Here is a 16,526-nt window from a genome sequence, read left to right on the forward strand (position 1 = left end):
ACCAACCGAGCTAGCGGTTGTTTGCACTTTGTTTTCTATTTGAGTCATGTGTTGGAGTGCAAAATGTGCCTTGTTTTGGTTAGAAATGTTTATTTCATAATTGTTAGTTTCATATAAGGAAGTTTAGTTGTTTGTGGTGCAAATTTGTAATTATGAGACCAAAATAGACACTTCCCTTTGTTAGGTAAATGTGAAATTATTTATCACTGAAAGGGAAGTACATGACTCGGCGACTGGATCGAGTCCATTCAACTTGCAGGCACCGGGAGTCAAGTTGACATATTGATTCCTACTGCATATAACTTGGCTGAGTTGTCTTAGTGACTCAAGACAAGTCTATCGAGTCGAACAAGTCAAAAGAAATGAATTTAAATAAAAAACACATTGACAATCCATGCTTGTGAAGAATCGAACCATGACTGACCCCCTGAATTGCGGGGACACCAACCACTATGCCAATACACTCGTTCTGTTAATTAGCAACATAAATAATGTATGTACCTTAAAAATCCCTTATTTACATGACTTCCTGAGTCAATTCCTCGACTCCCCGAGTCCACTCAATTCCTAAGGGACCTAAATGGAGTAAAAAAATCCGAGTCAGAAGGCTATGCATGAAATATGTTCCTATAATCCTGAGTTGAATGTAGCATAAGTGCTTTGATCTTGTGGTGATCTAGTTGTCTCGTAGTTTGGGACAAGTAGCAAATAGCTGTTTGGAGTTTCCTTTGCAGATGCAAGTTTGTGTTCAAGTAAGCTTGTCTTCTTTTGTGTGTGTGTGTGTGTGTGGGGTGGGGGAATTTGGTACTTGGTAGCACTTTTTACTTGTTTGTTAGGTTGTGCAGGACTCTTATGGGTTATTGTGAGTTTTTTGATTAAGATAGTGGTTTGTCAGCTAGTGTTTCCCATTTATATTATCATTGGATTCTGAGGCTGAAGAATTGTATTTTATTTATTGATTTTCCATTTACTTTATTCAATACATTATGTTCTTCGCACTAATTGAATAAAGAAAAGAAAGAAACCTACATTTGTGCTTGTAAAATTATGTATGGGTCAGCATATTTCACAAAGTAGAATGACTTAAATGATTTTTGGAAGTTACATATGGTGTTGAATATTATAGTCCGTTATGGTTTTCTTTGTGAGTGGATTAGTGGAAGAATCTTAGACTTTTAATACCACAGATGGGGTGGGCCTCTTCCACAGACCTGGTTGGATCAACAATTGGCTTTGCAGAAACAGATACTATCAAGGATGATTGAATTTGGAATGACTCCTGGTATGATTCAGTTTTAAATAAAAATATGCATATATACTTTTCCTGTTTTCTTTTGTATTCCTCTGTGATATTTGATAATTATCATGCTGGTAATTCATTCATCTAGAGAGATATATTAAATACCACCTATTAAAAACCAGAGTTACTGACTGGTCCAACAAATGCCTAGTTCACCAACTATGTTCCTTGTTGCTTAGAGTATAATAGAGGCCATACTAAATCCCATAAAATTGTAAGGAATTTGAATAAAGCGCTGGTAGTGGGTATTACCATAGTTTCTGGCTCTCTTATGAATGTTCTCAGAAAATATAAGCATGAAAAAATTGTACTGTTAATTTTATGGGAACTGTTCTCTGCATGGGAGCGCAGAGGCCACCTGCGCGCTGGCACATTGGGGGGCAGAAATTCCACCATTCATGGGGGCACGGTGGTCATTTCTGCCCCCCAATGTGTCTGGGCATGGCCCGTGTCCCATGCAGGGAACTTTTCTCCTAATTTTATATAGCAAACTAAGGGACAATATTGACAAAGTTTAGTGATTCAGTCATAAATACATGTGGAAAATTTTCATGTAACTTATTATCAGTATGAGACAATGGCTCTTGTTTTGACTGTGTAATTCCAACACTCATCTTCAGCAATTCAGTCTCTTATTTGATCAAATGTGGTTAACTGAACTACCTGTTGAGGAAATGCCAGATGACATCTCTTCAACATTTTGATGGATCGTTTTCTTCACCTGAGGTGATCATTTAGAAAAGACGATCAGATGGGTCTTCTACTTGTCAAATTCAAAGCCCATCAGATAAGCTGTTGGTCTGTTTGTGTTTGTGCAAAACACAATTCTCAGTTCGTATTGTGTCCATGCTGGCTTAAACTGGATATTTGAATGCCTTGAAAGAAGTATGGGATGCATATGCTTGCATGTTGGCGTAGCTTTGTCTCGGTTCTGATTTGCACCACTGAAGAACCAGCTGCACTAATTGAAAAAAGGAATGTCCACAATGGTGAATGGCCTATTATACTGTTCAAGTCAAATTTTTGGCTGATCAACTTGCAACAGTTGTAATGCAATCCCGGATTACGGAGCCCTTAAATTTTGACCGCTATGGGCCCACCCAAATAAAAGTAACTCAAAAATGATGTGGTCACTGGCAATTTTGTGAATTCTGGGAAAGTCTAGGACCAATAAGCAAAGAGAAACAGATTTATGGACTCAACTGGAAACAAATATTTAAGTGGAGGGTGTTTCTAAAAATTAAAATAAAGATGGGGAATGAAAGAAAGAAATACAGAAATATAGGGACTTATCTGCAAATACCATAAAATATGCCTTTAGCAGTAAATAATAGGAAGAGAGCTCAACCTGTTGAGAAGGATTGGAATCAAGACTTATTTCTATCTTCCGGCCATGAGAGTCTTCGGTGAGTGTCTCCACCCCCCTGCTTTTTGCTTCCGACCACCATGGCTGGAAGTGCCTCTGTGGGGTTGTTTCCTCTCAGCCTCACTCCCTCTCCCTCCCCATTCCCTCTGCCAGCTCCCTTCCTCCTGCCACTGTGGCTTGGAATTCTCTCTTCGCCCAGTCCCTGTCACTCCCCAAACCAAATCTCAAAAGAAATCAGAATTCAGGTTTAAAAAACCTGAAGTTCTGTAGATCAGGTGGATTGAACACTGCACTTGGAGAGGGGAATAAAATCGCAAAACAAACTCACAGTGATGTGCTGAGCTGATAGGAGGAATTGTAGATAGAAGCAACTGAAATCTTACCCTAAACAGGATATCGCATGGAATGAGAGGTACTGCCCTTGAATGGACTCGAAAGATCTGATCAGATCCAATCTTCAATCAAGGTATTCTTCAATTATAATAGAGACCCACTGGTTGGATCAGAAATAGAAATAGAAAGTAATCTTCAATCTTGTTCTTCAGACTTGATGACTGCAATTGATCTTCACTCCATGTAACAGTAGATTAGAAGAGTAAAACCCTAGTTTGTCATTAGTATCATCAACCTGGCTCTGATACCATGTAGCAGATTAGAACAACAAAACCAGAGAACCGAGAGTTGATGGGAGTGAGAGAAGATGGAGGAGGGAAAGGGGGACTGTCTAGAGATGTTAGATCAAACTAGCAGTCCCCCCCACAATGTCTTTATTTATAGTAACTCAGAATTACATAGAATATAAAGGATTCCTAATCCTACTCGGAGCCATAAATAGAAACCTAATTACATTAGGAAACCAAACTAGGACTCAAACTATCATAGACTAACTCTAATTACAACAGAAATACGACTAAAGAGTATCTCGATTAGAATAGGGAATATTCTAATCGTGATACATTCTTAACACCGTGAATACAGTGACATTGGTTAGATATCATATTTATTTTTTATTTATGGTGCACCATGCTTATAAAGTTTGTTTTGCATGTATCATAAGCATATCCATGTGTGTCAAAGCATATCTAGCATCTCTCTGATACAGTGATACATCTCTTAAAACTAGCTTTCCGAAACGCTGCCCTGATACCGATACATGACACCTTGATCGTCACTACTTTTTGAAATTGAGGTTTATTGCTCTTTGTTCCCATTGTTAACTTCATCCGTCCCGGCACAGTAATTTTTTTGATCTTTAAATCTAGTTTAGATGCTTGATTGCAAACATATCATTACTCCAGTGGCTAGTTCGAGAAGTCATACTACTTCCTAGTGTAGCATTGGGTGCTGAAGATCTTACCATTACTCGTCTTGATATTGTTAATGACATCAATCAAGCTTGCCCGTTTGTGCACTAGCCAACCGTCTCTCATTTCTTGGAAGTCAAGAGTAAAATTTTCTGTCAATAAGGGGCTTGGACAAAGGAATCTGTTTTTACTTGCTCAAATGATTAATCATAAGAATTTTTCAGCGCTGATTGGGCTGTAGGTCTAGTGACAGGTGATCAGCTATTGGGCATGTTTGTTTCTTGGTCCTCATCTAATTTTCTGGTACTCCAAGAAACATGTCAAACAACCCACAATTTCTTGATCTAGCAGGAGGTGGAGTGTCATGCAGTTATTCTATGTACTGCTGATATAATATCGAATCAATTTCCTCTCCTTGATCTCCAGTCCACTCTGCCCTGACTGCTGGTTTTATGAGTTTATTAGGAGATAGGACTATAGGAGCTAGTGGAATAAGGAGATGTTTGGTAATATTCACCAGAAAGTCAGGGATGCTGAGGACGCGGTTAGTAGGGCGGAGGCGGCCAATGACCACCTTGCTGGCCTTGAGTCCATGGGGGCCCTCGTGGAAGCTAGGAAAATGTTGGAGGGGGTGCTGTTGCAGGAGGAAATTTTCTGGAGGCAAAAGTCCAGGATTACCTGGTTGATCCTGGTTGAAGGAGGGAGATCGGAATACTAAATTTTTTTCACTCCATGGTTAATGTCAGAAGAAAGCTAAGTGGTATTCCGAAAATAAAGGCAGGAGATGGCTCATGGATCTCTGATCAAGAAGGAGTGCAGGCGGCGGCGGTGAGTCATTTCTCGGACATTTTAGCCACACAGGGGTGTTCGGTTGATGAGGATCTGTTGTCTCACATCAGGTTGTTACGGAGGAGGACAATGCGTCTCTGTTGATTCCATCCTCTATGGAGGAGGTGAGAGCGGCTGTTTTCTCCTTGTCAAGTGACAGCCCTCCGGGTCGTGATGGTTTCTTTGTGCACTTTTTCACGGCTTGCTGGGAAGTTGTTGGTAGTGGTGTTTGGGCAGTAGTCAAGGACTTCTTTGAGGGAGGTGGTCTTCCGAGGAGCTTCACCTCTGCCAACTTGGTGCTCATCCCTAAAAAGAACAACCTTGAGGTAATGTCTAACTTTCGCCCCATTAGCCTTTGTAATTTTTCATACAAGATTATTGCCAAAATTTTTGTTTCTAGATTGGTTGTGGTGCTCCCCTCTTTGGTAGTGGAAGAGCAGGGTGCTTTTGTTCAGGGCCGGTGCATTCATGACAATATTTCCATTGTCCAAGAGGTCGCCCAGGATTTGAACAGGAAGGCACTGGGAGGAAATGTGATTCTCAAGCTGGATATGCGAAGGCTTATGACCGCCTAGAGTGGAAGTTCCTATATTTGGTCCTCTCTAAATTTGGCTTTGCTGATGGTTGGATTGGATTAATCAGGAAGACTATGGAGAATTGCTGGTCTTCTATAGTTATGGGAGGCTGTGCTTCGGGTTTCTTTAAGTCTACTAGGGGTTTGAGACAAGGGGATCCCTTATCACTTGCCCTTTTCATTTTGGCAGAGGAAGTGCTAAGCAGGGGACTTAAAAGTCTTTTCTCAGAGGGGCGAGCATCTTATTTCTTGCTTCCCAGAGGGTGCCCTGGAATCTCCCATTGCTTGTTTGTGGATGATACCATTATCTTTACTAGGGGGTTTGAAGAGCTCTCTGAAGCAAATCTTGGGCTTTATTAGCAGATATAAAAGTTTTTCGGGGTAGCTGGTGAATAGGCAAAAAAGCTGTTTTGTGTTGGGTAAGAAGGCCTCGGTGGCTAGTGCTTGAATGGTGGGGACCGTTACAGGGTTTGCAAGAAAGGATTTACCAATAACTTACTTAGGAGCTCCTCTCTATGCTGGAAGGCTTAAAGTTTGTTTCTTTGATGACCCGGTTGGAAAAATAAGGAACAAGGTGGCGGGTTGGAAAGGAAAGCTCTTATCTGCGGGGGGTCGTGTGACCCTGTTAAAGCATGTTCTTACCTCTATCTCCATACATGTTCTTGCCATTTTGGAGCCGCCTAAGGCTGTCCTAAGGAGAATCTATGGCATTTTCGCTGACTTCCTATGGGGGAGTTCGGAGTGGGGAAAGCGCAGGCACTGGGTGAATTGGTAGAAGGTTTGCAGGCCACAGGAAGAAGGGGGGTTGGGGTTTAGGCTGTTGGAGGATTTTGGTCTATCTCGAAGCTCAAAGGTTTATGGAGGATTCTTTCTGACAACTCGCTGTGGAGTGCTTTCTTCAAGGCTAATGTCTTTAAAGGTGTTCATGTGGCTTTGGTAGGATCGTGTGGGCTAGGTTCGAAATCTTGGAGAAACGCCCTGGCTTTTAAAGAGTTCATGCTGGATAAGGCACGATGGTTGGTTGGCTCTGGAAATATTTTATTCTGGCTAGATAATTGGGTGGGGGTTGGTCCTTTGATTGATTATGTGGACAATGCCCTTCAGGTGGACATGACTTTGCGTGTCAAGGATGCTTTAGATGAGGATGGCTCTTGGAGGCTGGATTTGCTGAACTGGATTGACTGAAGGTGTTAAGGAAAGCATCCTACAAGGTGGTTTTGTGGTGTCAGATAAGGATGATGTTATGGTGTGGACTATCACTAGTGATGGGTGCTTCACAGCTAAATCAGTCTGGAATGAGGTGTGGTGCAGGTCGCCGGAGGTTCTCTTCGCGAGATGGATCTGGAACCTTCTCTGCCCACGAAGGTTGGTTTTTTTACTTGGCAGCTCCTTAATGGGAAAATTCCAACAGATGAGTCTTTAATGTCTGTTGGCATCCCCCTGGCTTCGAAGAGCAATTGTTGTGGGAGTCCAAGGTGGGAGACCACTGGTCATTGCCTGCTTTCTGGGGGCACGACGGCGATGGTTTGGAGGTTCTTCTCTCGTGTCTATGATATTGATTTGCTGCCATCATAGGACATCAGAAGTCGTATCTTCTTTTGGCATGGGTTGGCGGGTGGTAGCAACCTAAGTGCCTATATTACAGTGCTCTTGCCTTTCCTGATTGTTTGGGAGCTCTGGAAGGAGAGGAATAATAGAAGACATGGGGAAAGTATGCGGGCAGTAAGAGCTACTGTTGAAAGTGTTAAGCTCTAGGTGAGAGGGCTTCCGTACCCCACCCCCACCCCCACCCCCCAAAAAAAAAAAAAAAAAAAAAATTAGTGCTCATCTTCCCCTAGAGATGGCTTAATTTTGCAGTTGTTTGGTTTAACGGCTTTTCCTACCCGGCTGAAATGCCCTCTCCCAATTTACTGGTGTCCGCCTTTCGTCTCGGTGAAGCTTAATGTAGATGGTGCTTGTAGAGGCAATTCGAGTACTGGTGAGGGAGGTGGGATTATCAAGGACAAGAAGGGTGCTGTTTTGGCAGCCTTCTCAAGTTCTATTTTGATTGCACAAACTCATTGGCAGAGTCGAGAGCTTTGAGAGATGGTTTGAAGTTGTGGCATGAGTTGGGACTTGCTGATGTTGTGGTTAATTCGGACTCGGCTTCCACAGTTAGAATGGTTAATCTCAAGAGGTGTAACTTGTGGAGGGGATGGTACTGGTTCCAGGAAGTCATGGCCTTAATATGTTCTACTCGAGCTCTGGTGTCCTTTGCTTATAGGGAGAGTAACAGGGCGGCTGTTTGGATGGCGAACCTTGCCTGTGATTCTGGTTCCTCTTTCGTTTACCATGCTGGCAGCCAGCCACCGGGGGACTTGCAGCGTATTCTTCGGGAAGACAGGGCTGACTTGCCAGTTCTGAGGAAATAGGTTTTATTTTTACTTGTTTTTCCTTTTGATTGTATAGTTTGGGTACAGATTTGAGGTCAGAGTGTTTGCACCATTGGGTTGGGGTAAGATGGTACGTCCCCCCCCTTGTATTCTTTATTCATTTTTTGGATATTAATAATATTTCAGGGGCTGGCCCAGGTCCCAGGTAATGTTCGGGTTTAAAAAAAAAAAACTCCATATTCCATACTCCAACCAAACACATATTGGTGGATTATCATTTTCTTGGTGATTGTATGACATTGGACACATTTTACAGTTAATTTTGAGCTCTGATAAACTTGCAGACATATTTGGCGACAGTCTACCTGTTTCACGACTTCTCTCTTGGTCGAATCTGAGTATGATAAGTGGCATAGTTGTCACGGCATTTGGGCGACCCAAGGCATTGGAGGGGGCCTGGACTCAAGGTGAGACCAACAAGGTTCCTAGGCTGCCAAGGCGCCTAGACGCCTAGGCGATGCCTTGACAACTATGATAAGTGGCCCACACAGCTTGTGGGAAAGTCAGAGGAAGTGACATACTTAATTAAAGTTCTTTTCCTGTACAAAATTATTTCCTTGTTATTTTTTTCCCTTGTTTACCATTTCATTTGTATAGTTTCTGTATGGGAATGATTCTTTATATACTTGATTGTATGGGGATCATTAGATTTTTCAAAAATGGAACCAAGCCTCGATGGGGTAAGGCATTCAGTCTTTATTCTCTTATTTTTTGCTATGAGATGTGTGTCTTGTTTCCTCTACGAGTTAGACATATATCATATATTTTTCTCTGATCAGGGAAATGGTCTGCTCTTGCTTGATTGTTATTATTATTATTATTTTATTATTTTGTGTGTTACTGTCAAAAATTCTAATGCCTTGAAAATTTTCTAATTTTTCCAGTGCTTCCATCATTCTCTGGTAATGTACCAGCTGCGGTGAAAAAGATATTCCCTGCTGCAAATATAACTAGACTTGGGAACTGGTAATTTACTTTCTTCTACTTAGGATCGGTGCCATATCTTAAGGACACTTTTGGACTTTTTGTTAAAAGTTGTGACAATAGACTTACGGTTTTCTTTAGAAATTCTAACCAAAATTGTTTATTAGAAAATGGTATTAACAGGGATACATGATAGTTGCTACCACAACATTTCTAGATACTTTGTGCTTGCTAGTTTGAAATGGGCCAAATGGCACAAGTGATAATGAGCTTGAGTTTAGTCAACCGAGCCAGCCCTTTTTTGTTAGTTTAGGGATGGAAACTAGAAAGTCTAATTGTTTATAAGTTTCTTATATGTCGAAGAGTTTTGGTTAAGTGTAAGTGAGTCAGTTGCAATTTCTTGATCATTACAGTTATAACAAAAACAACTGTGCCCATTATCCTCGACACATTACAGTTGTAACATGAACCAATTTCCCCATCTGTGAGTGCCCTCCCCCATCCATGTGCTCCAGCCGCCATGGCAGGCCTCCCTGGTGTGGTACCACCACCACCCAGGTTCTCCCCTCCCTCCCCTGTGCCCCCTGCCATCCCCTCCTCTTCCCAGGGTGACATAGCCTGGAGCGCCCTCTTTAGCCAGGCTCCCGTGCCTTCTAGAGAGGGTCTCCCTCTCCACTTTCTTACTCCATCCATCATCGGGAGCTCCAAGATTGTCCACTGTCCGTTTGGTTTATTGGATAACAAAGCTAGTCTATGGCTAAATTCCTTAGTTGGCCATTTTTCTGGCAGTCGACCTCCTTTTCACATCGTCAAACTCTCTCTCTCCAAGCAATGGAGACTACATGGGAATGTAGATACTTACCTGTTGGATAATGGATTCTTCATCTTCAGGTTTTTTGACGAAAATGATAAGATGCGTGCTCTTTAAGGAGGAGGGACCAAAAGACCTGTGTTCGCACACCTTAGCAAAATGGTATCCCAAAATGAAAGAACTGCCATCTTTTGGAGATCACTCGGTCTCTGTCTCTCTGATGTTTACCACTCAGGTTCCTAAGTACTATAAGGGTAATGCTGTGCTAACTGCTACCTTTCTTATCAATTGAGTTCCTTCTGCTACGCTTGATTTCAAGACTCCAGTTAGACAACTTCCCGATCCCACTATTGCTTCTCATCTTCCTCGTATATTTGGATGTGTCTATTTTGCTCACAACTGATCCCTCTCTCGGTCGAAACATGACCCACAAGCTTTCAAATGTATCGTTTTTTGGCTATTTTGCTTTTCAGAAAGGTTATAAGTGTTATCATTGTCACACCCTAGCCCGGTTAGTAAGGGCATGGTATGACCGGATGCCAATAGACATCCAACAACCACCAGGATCGCAAGTACAGTACTCCCAATTCACAGTTCATCACAATACAGTAATCAAATGCAACGGAAGAGGATAAATAATAATAATAACAGTAATAAGAAGAATTACTAAGTGATAAACATTATATATTGATAGAAGAACTTGTAATTACACTGTACACCTTCCCAAAAGTAAACACAAGTATAAAAGTATACCAAGACTATTCCACATCTATCTATAACAAAAGCAGTATATTAACACAAAAAGAAAGACAGCCTAATCCATCAGGCCACATCACAGAAACGCGTACTGGTCGCACACGCATGAAGCATTATGTACTTCGAGCTCCTGCACCGCATAGTTACTATCGGTGTTGAAGTTTAAAGCAGCAACAACTCCCAACTCTGGTTCCTCACAACCAACCAAGCCATATGAAAAAGGGGAATACTTGCAGGAATGAGCTCCACTGAGCCTAATGAGGGGAAATATGCAAACAAATGCATATAGTCCATAATGCATGTCTCTAGTCTAATCATGTAACTAACAACAGATCTAATTCTCGTGAGGTTAAATGTACTGTAACAGGTATGATATTCTCAGTTCCGGAATCATACATCGGACCCTAAGAAAACCACTGTGCTATGGTGGAGACCTGCTAGTACCGGAATCATCCATCGGTCCCTAGCAAACCCTCAAAGTTAACCCTACTGTACATCCAATTCCGGAATCACACATCGGACTTCCACGGGTTATCCAACACCTCACCCCTGTTGGCAAGGGTCGTAACATGAGGTTTATGATATCCTAGCCATATGCACCTTCTAACATGTATGTCATGTAGTTCCACAGTGTATAGTTTATCCAAAACAGTTTCATCATCATCTTTCTATCTCATAACAACATATAATCTCAACATATCATACATAATATTATGCATATGCATTTGGAATGCAACCTAACATCATGCATACATCTAATGCATAAAAGATAAGCTATAATTACATAAACATAACTCTGATATGGTGAATGTATAGATGCTGCAAGAATAATATAGGAAAACAAATAAAAAACATTCTCAAATTAAAGTTAATTCCTACTCACCTTGAGTCGAAGGGTTGTACAAGTTAGTAGATGATCCAAGTCACAAATAGGCCTCACCAAAAAGAAGATTACACCTTAATTTAATATCACATAACATAAATTAGGTTATGAAATAAACCCAAGGTAGAGTCCAAACCATTTAGGGTACAAACAGAGTCAGCAGAGGGGGACCGGATGGTCAAGTCAGACCAGGGACCGATTGACCAGCTGAATGGCAGTGCCACCATCCGGTAGCTGTTACAGTTTACGGATTTGGGGTTTATTTTCATGGATCTTACCATGCATAGACCCCAAATCATGAATTGGTTTAGGGAAGAGGAACAGTACCCCAATTGGGTTGAATCAACCCAATTGCATGTAGGGTTTAGGGTCTTTAACATCAAATTTCCCAATTTCTAGGTTTTGGGTTGCTTGAGTTATGAACTTAACAGAAATTCAAAGGAAGAGAGGCATTAGGTCGATTTGCAGCCTACCTGAATGAGATTCAATTGGAGGAGGCAGCAACAACCCAACCAATCAACTGTTCTCCAGAACTTCTCTCTCCAACAACCTAGTTCTCCGAGTCTTCATTCTTTTCTCTTCCACTTCTCCAGAGTAAAACCAGAATTTGTTTGAGTTGAAATGAATTCTAAGGCTAAGTCCTTATATAAGTAGCCATACTAAGGTCCGTTTGGTTTGGGCCATATAAGAATTAGTTTGGTGAATTAGATTCTCGTAACTATTTAAAAGGTATTTAACCCATGAAAGACTTATAGTGAAGTCCTGGGAATGATATTCCGCGACACAAATGAGAGCCCGGCTGTGATGGTATGCGGCAGCTCAACCCAAACTGGGTATGTGGGTCCCACGGGGGAAAACACTTTACGTTTCAGCTAATATCACATAATTAAGACATTAGTTTTATATAGTATTACTAACGGGTTCTTATCTATGATCCGGCCTAAGAGGTTGGCAAGTTTTGCATATGCTCCACCCAACATTTATCGCATGCAAAACTTATACGCGAGGTCCCGTCTGGTTCCTTAGGTCCCAAGATAGTTGCATCAGCTGATTCTTCAGGATCCACCATTGGTGAACTAGGGGATTGGTTCAAATCCTCAACCAATAAAGCCCACAACATTGTGGCATACACGGTTACTGAACCAGAACCTGAAATCACACAAGTTCAATTAGACTCAATTTAGAGGTGGGTTTTACAATCATCCCCCTTCTTGCAAGATGTTTATTACTATGGTGTGACTTTTCATGAGAATGAACCTTATTTCCAATCTTCTATTCAAGGAGAGACTCTGGAAGAAGAGAATCCTTCATCTCCTTTTGTCATTGATACTGTTCGTCATTGATACTGTTCGTCTGTAAGGGGAGCAAGCAGGGATGAGATTGATGCTGCTACTAAATAAACGGATCTCATCACCTATTCTTGGCGAAAGAAAAAGACTATCTCAAACATACCATACTCATCTACACCCCCCCAAGCAGATTCTACCAATCCAAGCTGTTAGAGTTGTTAGAGTATCTTATATAAGGGTAGTTCTGTCATTGTCCTGTTAGAAGACATGACTAAGTTGTATTTTTTCTTGTTCTTGTTTTATTTCCTTTTACCTCCCTAGGGAGGCCTATGTAATTTGTAAGAGTTTATTAATGAAGTAAGTTGTGTGTGGAGAATCTCAACACACACAATCGATTCTCTCCTAACTCTTCTTCTCTGCTCTTCTTCTCTTCTTCCCTTCTTCTTCCTCCTTGCTGATAACTCCTTAAACTTCCATTAGAATCGATCCATTGAAACTTTAACTTGGTATCAGAGCCAGCATCTCTGGTTTGAGAGTTGGCTTAGCTCAGTGGTTGTCTTCTCCTCTCTTTGGAACCCTATAAATGTAAAGGGGGTTCCATTAGAGGCTGTATATGTGAAAATACTATACTTCCCACAGTCTTGGGAGTAGTATTCTTCAAACCAAGTCCATATGGAGGGAGTTTTTAAGAGCTGCAGAAGTGTTTTGAAGTCTTGGAAGATGTCTGCCTAGTTACCGCCAGCCTCTGAAACTTTTCTCTTGGTTTTCCTTCTTCCTTCCATCCCTTGGAGTGAGACCTGGTGCTTTTGAATCGCCTAGGGAAGCTGTAGCAGACTCCTAACCTCTTGGTTGTTGAGAGGAAGGGTATTTAGCTCCCAACTGTTGTGAAGGCAGAAACCTCTGTTTTTCCGCCAACAATGGGCTATTTCAGGTTATATTTTGCCTTTGGCAGATTGGTTTGCCTTGAAGCCTGACTCATTCAAGTCGTATGGGAGTGTTGTTTTGAAGCCCTAAGAGCTTGTTCTTGAAGGTGGAAGATTGGAAGGCTGCTGCCTTTTTGCTGCTGCACAGGTATTAGCAGCTCTATTTCTGCTTCGTGTTTGCCTGATTTTTTGAAGCTTGCTGCATCGGGTGCTTGTTTGTTGCTGAGAATGGAATGTGTACATCATGGTACACTTGTTGGATGTTATGAACTGAAATTTCTTGACTGTTAGAAGGCTTTGGCCTCAGTTATGCTTGTTTTTTGCTCTCTATATACCTGCTGTTTTCTAGGCTTGGTCTCTGCCTAGTGGTTTGGTTGGTTTTGCACTATTTGTGTATTGGTTTACCTACTTTGTTTGGGTTGAGTATACTCCCCACTTGAGCAAAAACACTGTGTTAGTTGTTGAAGTGTTTGCCTATTATGTCTACTATGTCTGGACAAGATTCTGAAGTCAGTGGGCCTACTGTAACTGGCAGCTTGAATAGTGGGTTCCCAACCATGTCTTCCTTTGATAATCCCAACACCCATATTTCTGTTGTGAAGTTGGATAACACCAACTACTTGGATTGGTCCCGGTCTATGAAGTTGTCCCTCCGCAGTAGGGGAAAGTTGGGATACATTATTGGGTCTATCACAGCTCCTGCTACAACTGATATAAATTATCTAAAGTGGGAGACTGAGAACTCTACTGTTATGACTTGGCTCATATTCTCCATGAAACCTGAGATATGTAGGAGGTTTATGAGTAAGGAGACTGCGAAAGATATCTAGGACAGTGTCTCCAAAGTTTTTGACAGAGTTGGAGATGCAACAAAGGTGTATCAAATCCTCCAAAAGATCATGCATATGAAGCAGGGTGATAGGAGTATCTCAGAGTACTACAACTCTGTTATTAGCTTGTGGGAGGAGTATGATCATTATAACAACCTTCAGTTGTCCAATTCTGATGATCAGGCAAAGGTCTACAGGAGCCAAGAAAAGGAAAGGATCCTTATTTTGTTGGGTGGCCTTAACCCGGAGTATGAGCCTCTTCACCTGCAAATCTTAGGCAGATCTCCCTTTCCATCTTTGGATGAAGTATGCAACTGCTTGCAAAGTGAGGAAACTAGGAGGACCACTATGGATGTTGCACCCTCCACTGAGAGATCTGCTCTAGTTTCTAGTTCCCACAGGGACTGGAAAAGTTGGGGGAAAGGCCAAGGGCCACCTCGTGGAGATCAGCGTGAGCGATCAAAGAAAATGTGATCATTGTGGCAAGCTTGGACGCACTAAGGACAGGTGCTGGGATCTACATGGACAACCCCCTGGTATACGTGGTGGTTCATCTAGTGCCCGTGGAGGTAAGCGAGGGGGAGCTTGGGCTCACACTGTGACATCTGAGGCTGACCCACCTAGACCCCAGCCGGCTCCTGATTCCCTCTCACAGGATGATATTGTAGCCTTCCATCGGCTGATGTCTCACCTTGGAGGGTCCGCTACTGCCTCTATCTCTGGAGGCTCTTCTACTTCTGCCTCAGCTCTGCAGGTCTCATTTGCTCCTTCTACTATACCTACCTGGATCATTGACTCTGGAGCCTCTGATCACATGACTGGTATGTCACAGTACTTTGATTCCTACTCCATTTGCTCTGGCCGGGACAAGGTAAGGGTTGCTGATGGTTCCCTTTCTTCTGTCTCTGGTAAGGCTAATGTGCGAGTTACTCCTTCTATTTCCCTAGAGTCTGTCATTCATGTTCCTGATTTTGCTATTAACCTATTATCTGTGAGTCATCTCACCAAATCCTTACATTGTTGTATCACTTTCTTTTCTTCCTATTGTGTATTTCAGGATTTGGAGACAGAGGGTTATTGGCAGTTGGACTGAGAAAGGAGGGCTCTACCTTCTTGAGCCACGATTACCTGCTCAATCTACAGCTGCAGCCTATGTTTGTGGTCGGAGCGACCGTAGTACTTTGGAGTCTGTTATGCTTTGGCATCACCGTTTGGGTCATCCCTCTTTTGTTGTTATGAGGAGACGGTTACCCCACTTGTTTACTTCTTTCCCTTCATCTTATGTTTTTCAGTGTGAATCTTATATTTTTGCTAAACATTGTCGTACTTCTTACCCGTATCGTGGTAATAGATCTACTGCACCTTTTGCTCTTATTCATACTGATGTTTGGGGGCCTTCCCCTACTACTTCTTTGTCTGGATTTCGTTACTTTGGTTCATTTGTGGATGACTATTCTTGGTGTACTTGAACTGTTTTGTTGAAGCAGAAGAGTGATGTGTGTGATGCTTTTAAGGATTTTTATCAACTTATCTGTACTCAGTTTGGTACTCGAATCCAACTTGTTAGGTCTGATAAGGGGGTGAGTACATGTATGGGGGGCTCCAACAGTTCTTTACCGATAATGGTATCATCCATCAATTGGCTTGTGTTGACACCCCGCAGCAAAATGGGGTGGCTGAGCGCAAAAACGCCATTTGTTGGAAGTCACCAGGGGTCTTCTCTTTGGTATGCATGTGCCTAAGACCTTCTGGCCTGATGCATTCCTTACTGCTGCCTTTCTTATTAATCGGATGCCCACTCCACTCCTTGGCTCCCAGACCCCCCTGGCGCTCCTTTCTCCTCAATCCTCAGTTTTCTCCTTAACTCCACGAGTCTTTGGTTGTGTTTGTTATGTTTATGTCAACAAATCAGCCCGTACCAAGCTTGATCCCAAAGCTCTCAAGTGCATCTTCTTGGGTTACTCTGATTCCACCAAAGGGTATAAGTGCTACCATCCTCCTTCCCGCAGGCGATTTCTCTCCAAAGATGTCACCTTCTTTGAGTCCATCCCTTATTTTTCTTCCCCCCAACATTCTGTACAGGGGGAGAGTACTAGCAGTAAACAGAATGCTGATGTCATTCCCTTTCTATCTCCCTTACCTACCTCCACTTCCCCATTCCTATTTGATATTGGAAAGTACAAAGAAGTAGATGGTGTTGTTGATATTTGTTAACAAAACAGGAATTTCGTGAATGGCTTGAATGATCAATGAGATCAGTCAAACTCTCTATTTATAATAATAATAATAAAAGAGATTACAAAGGG

The 16,526-nt window shown here is 42.1% G+C and overlaps 1 protein-coding gene across 2 annotated transcripts in view; it reads left to right on the forward strand.

The window, feature by feature from the left end:
- Nucleotides 1-16,526, forward strand: part of LOC122641958 (alpha-N-acetylglucosaminidase-like) — a 107,515-nt gene that overhangs the window by 13,687 nt on the left and 77,302 nt on the right. For both annotated transcript variants that reach the window (XM_043835313.1, XM_043835312.1), the window contains exons 6-7: nucleotides 1,188-1,282; nucleotides 8,689-8,770. In XM_043835313.1, the coding sequence (XP_043691248.1) occupies nucleotides 1,188-1,282; nucleotides 8,689-8,770 (177 nt within the window). The remainder of the gene's footprint in view (nucleotides 1-1,187; nucleotides 1,283-8,688; nucleotides 8,771-16,526) is intronic.

Source organism: Telopea speciosissima, chromosome 10 (genome assembly GCF_018873765.1).
Source record: "Telopea speciosissima isolate NSW1024214 ecotype Mountain lineage chromosome 10, Tspe_v1, whole genome shotgun sequence".
Taxonomy (NCBI): Eukaryota; Viridiplantae; Streptophyta; class Magnoliopsida; order Proteales; family Proteaceae; genus Telopea; species Telopea speciosissima.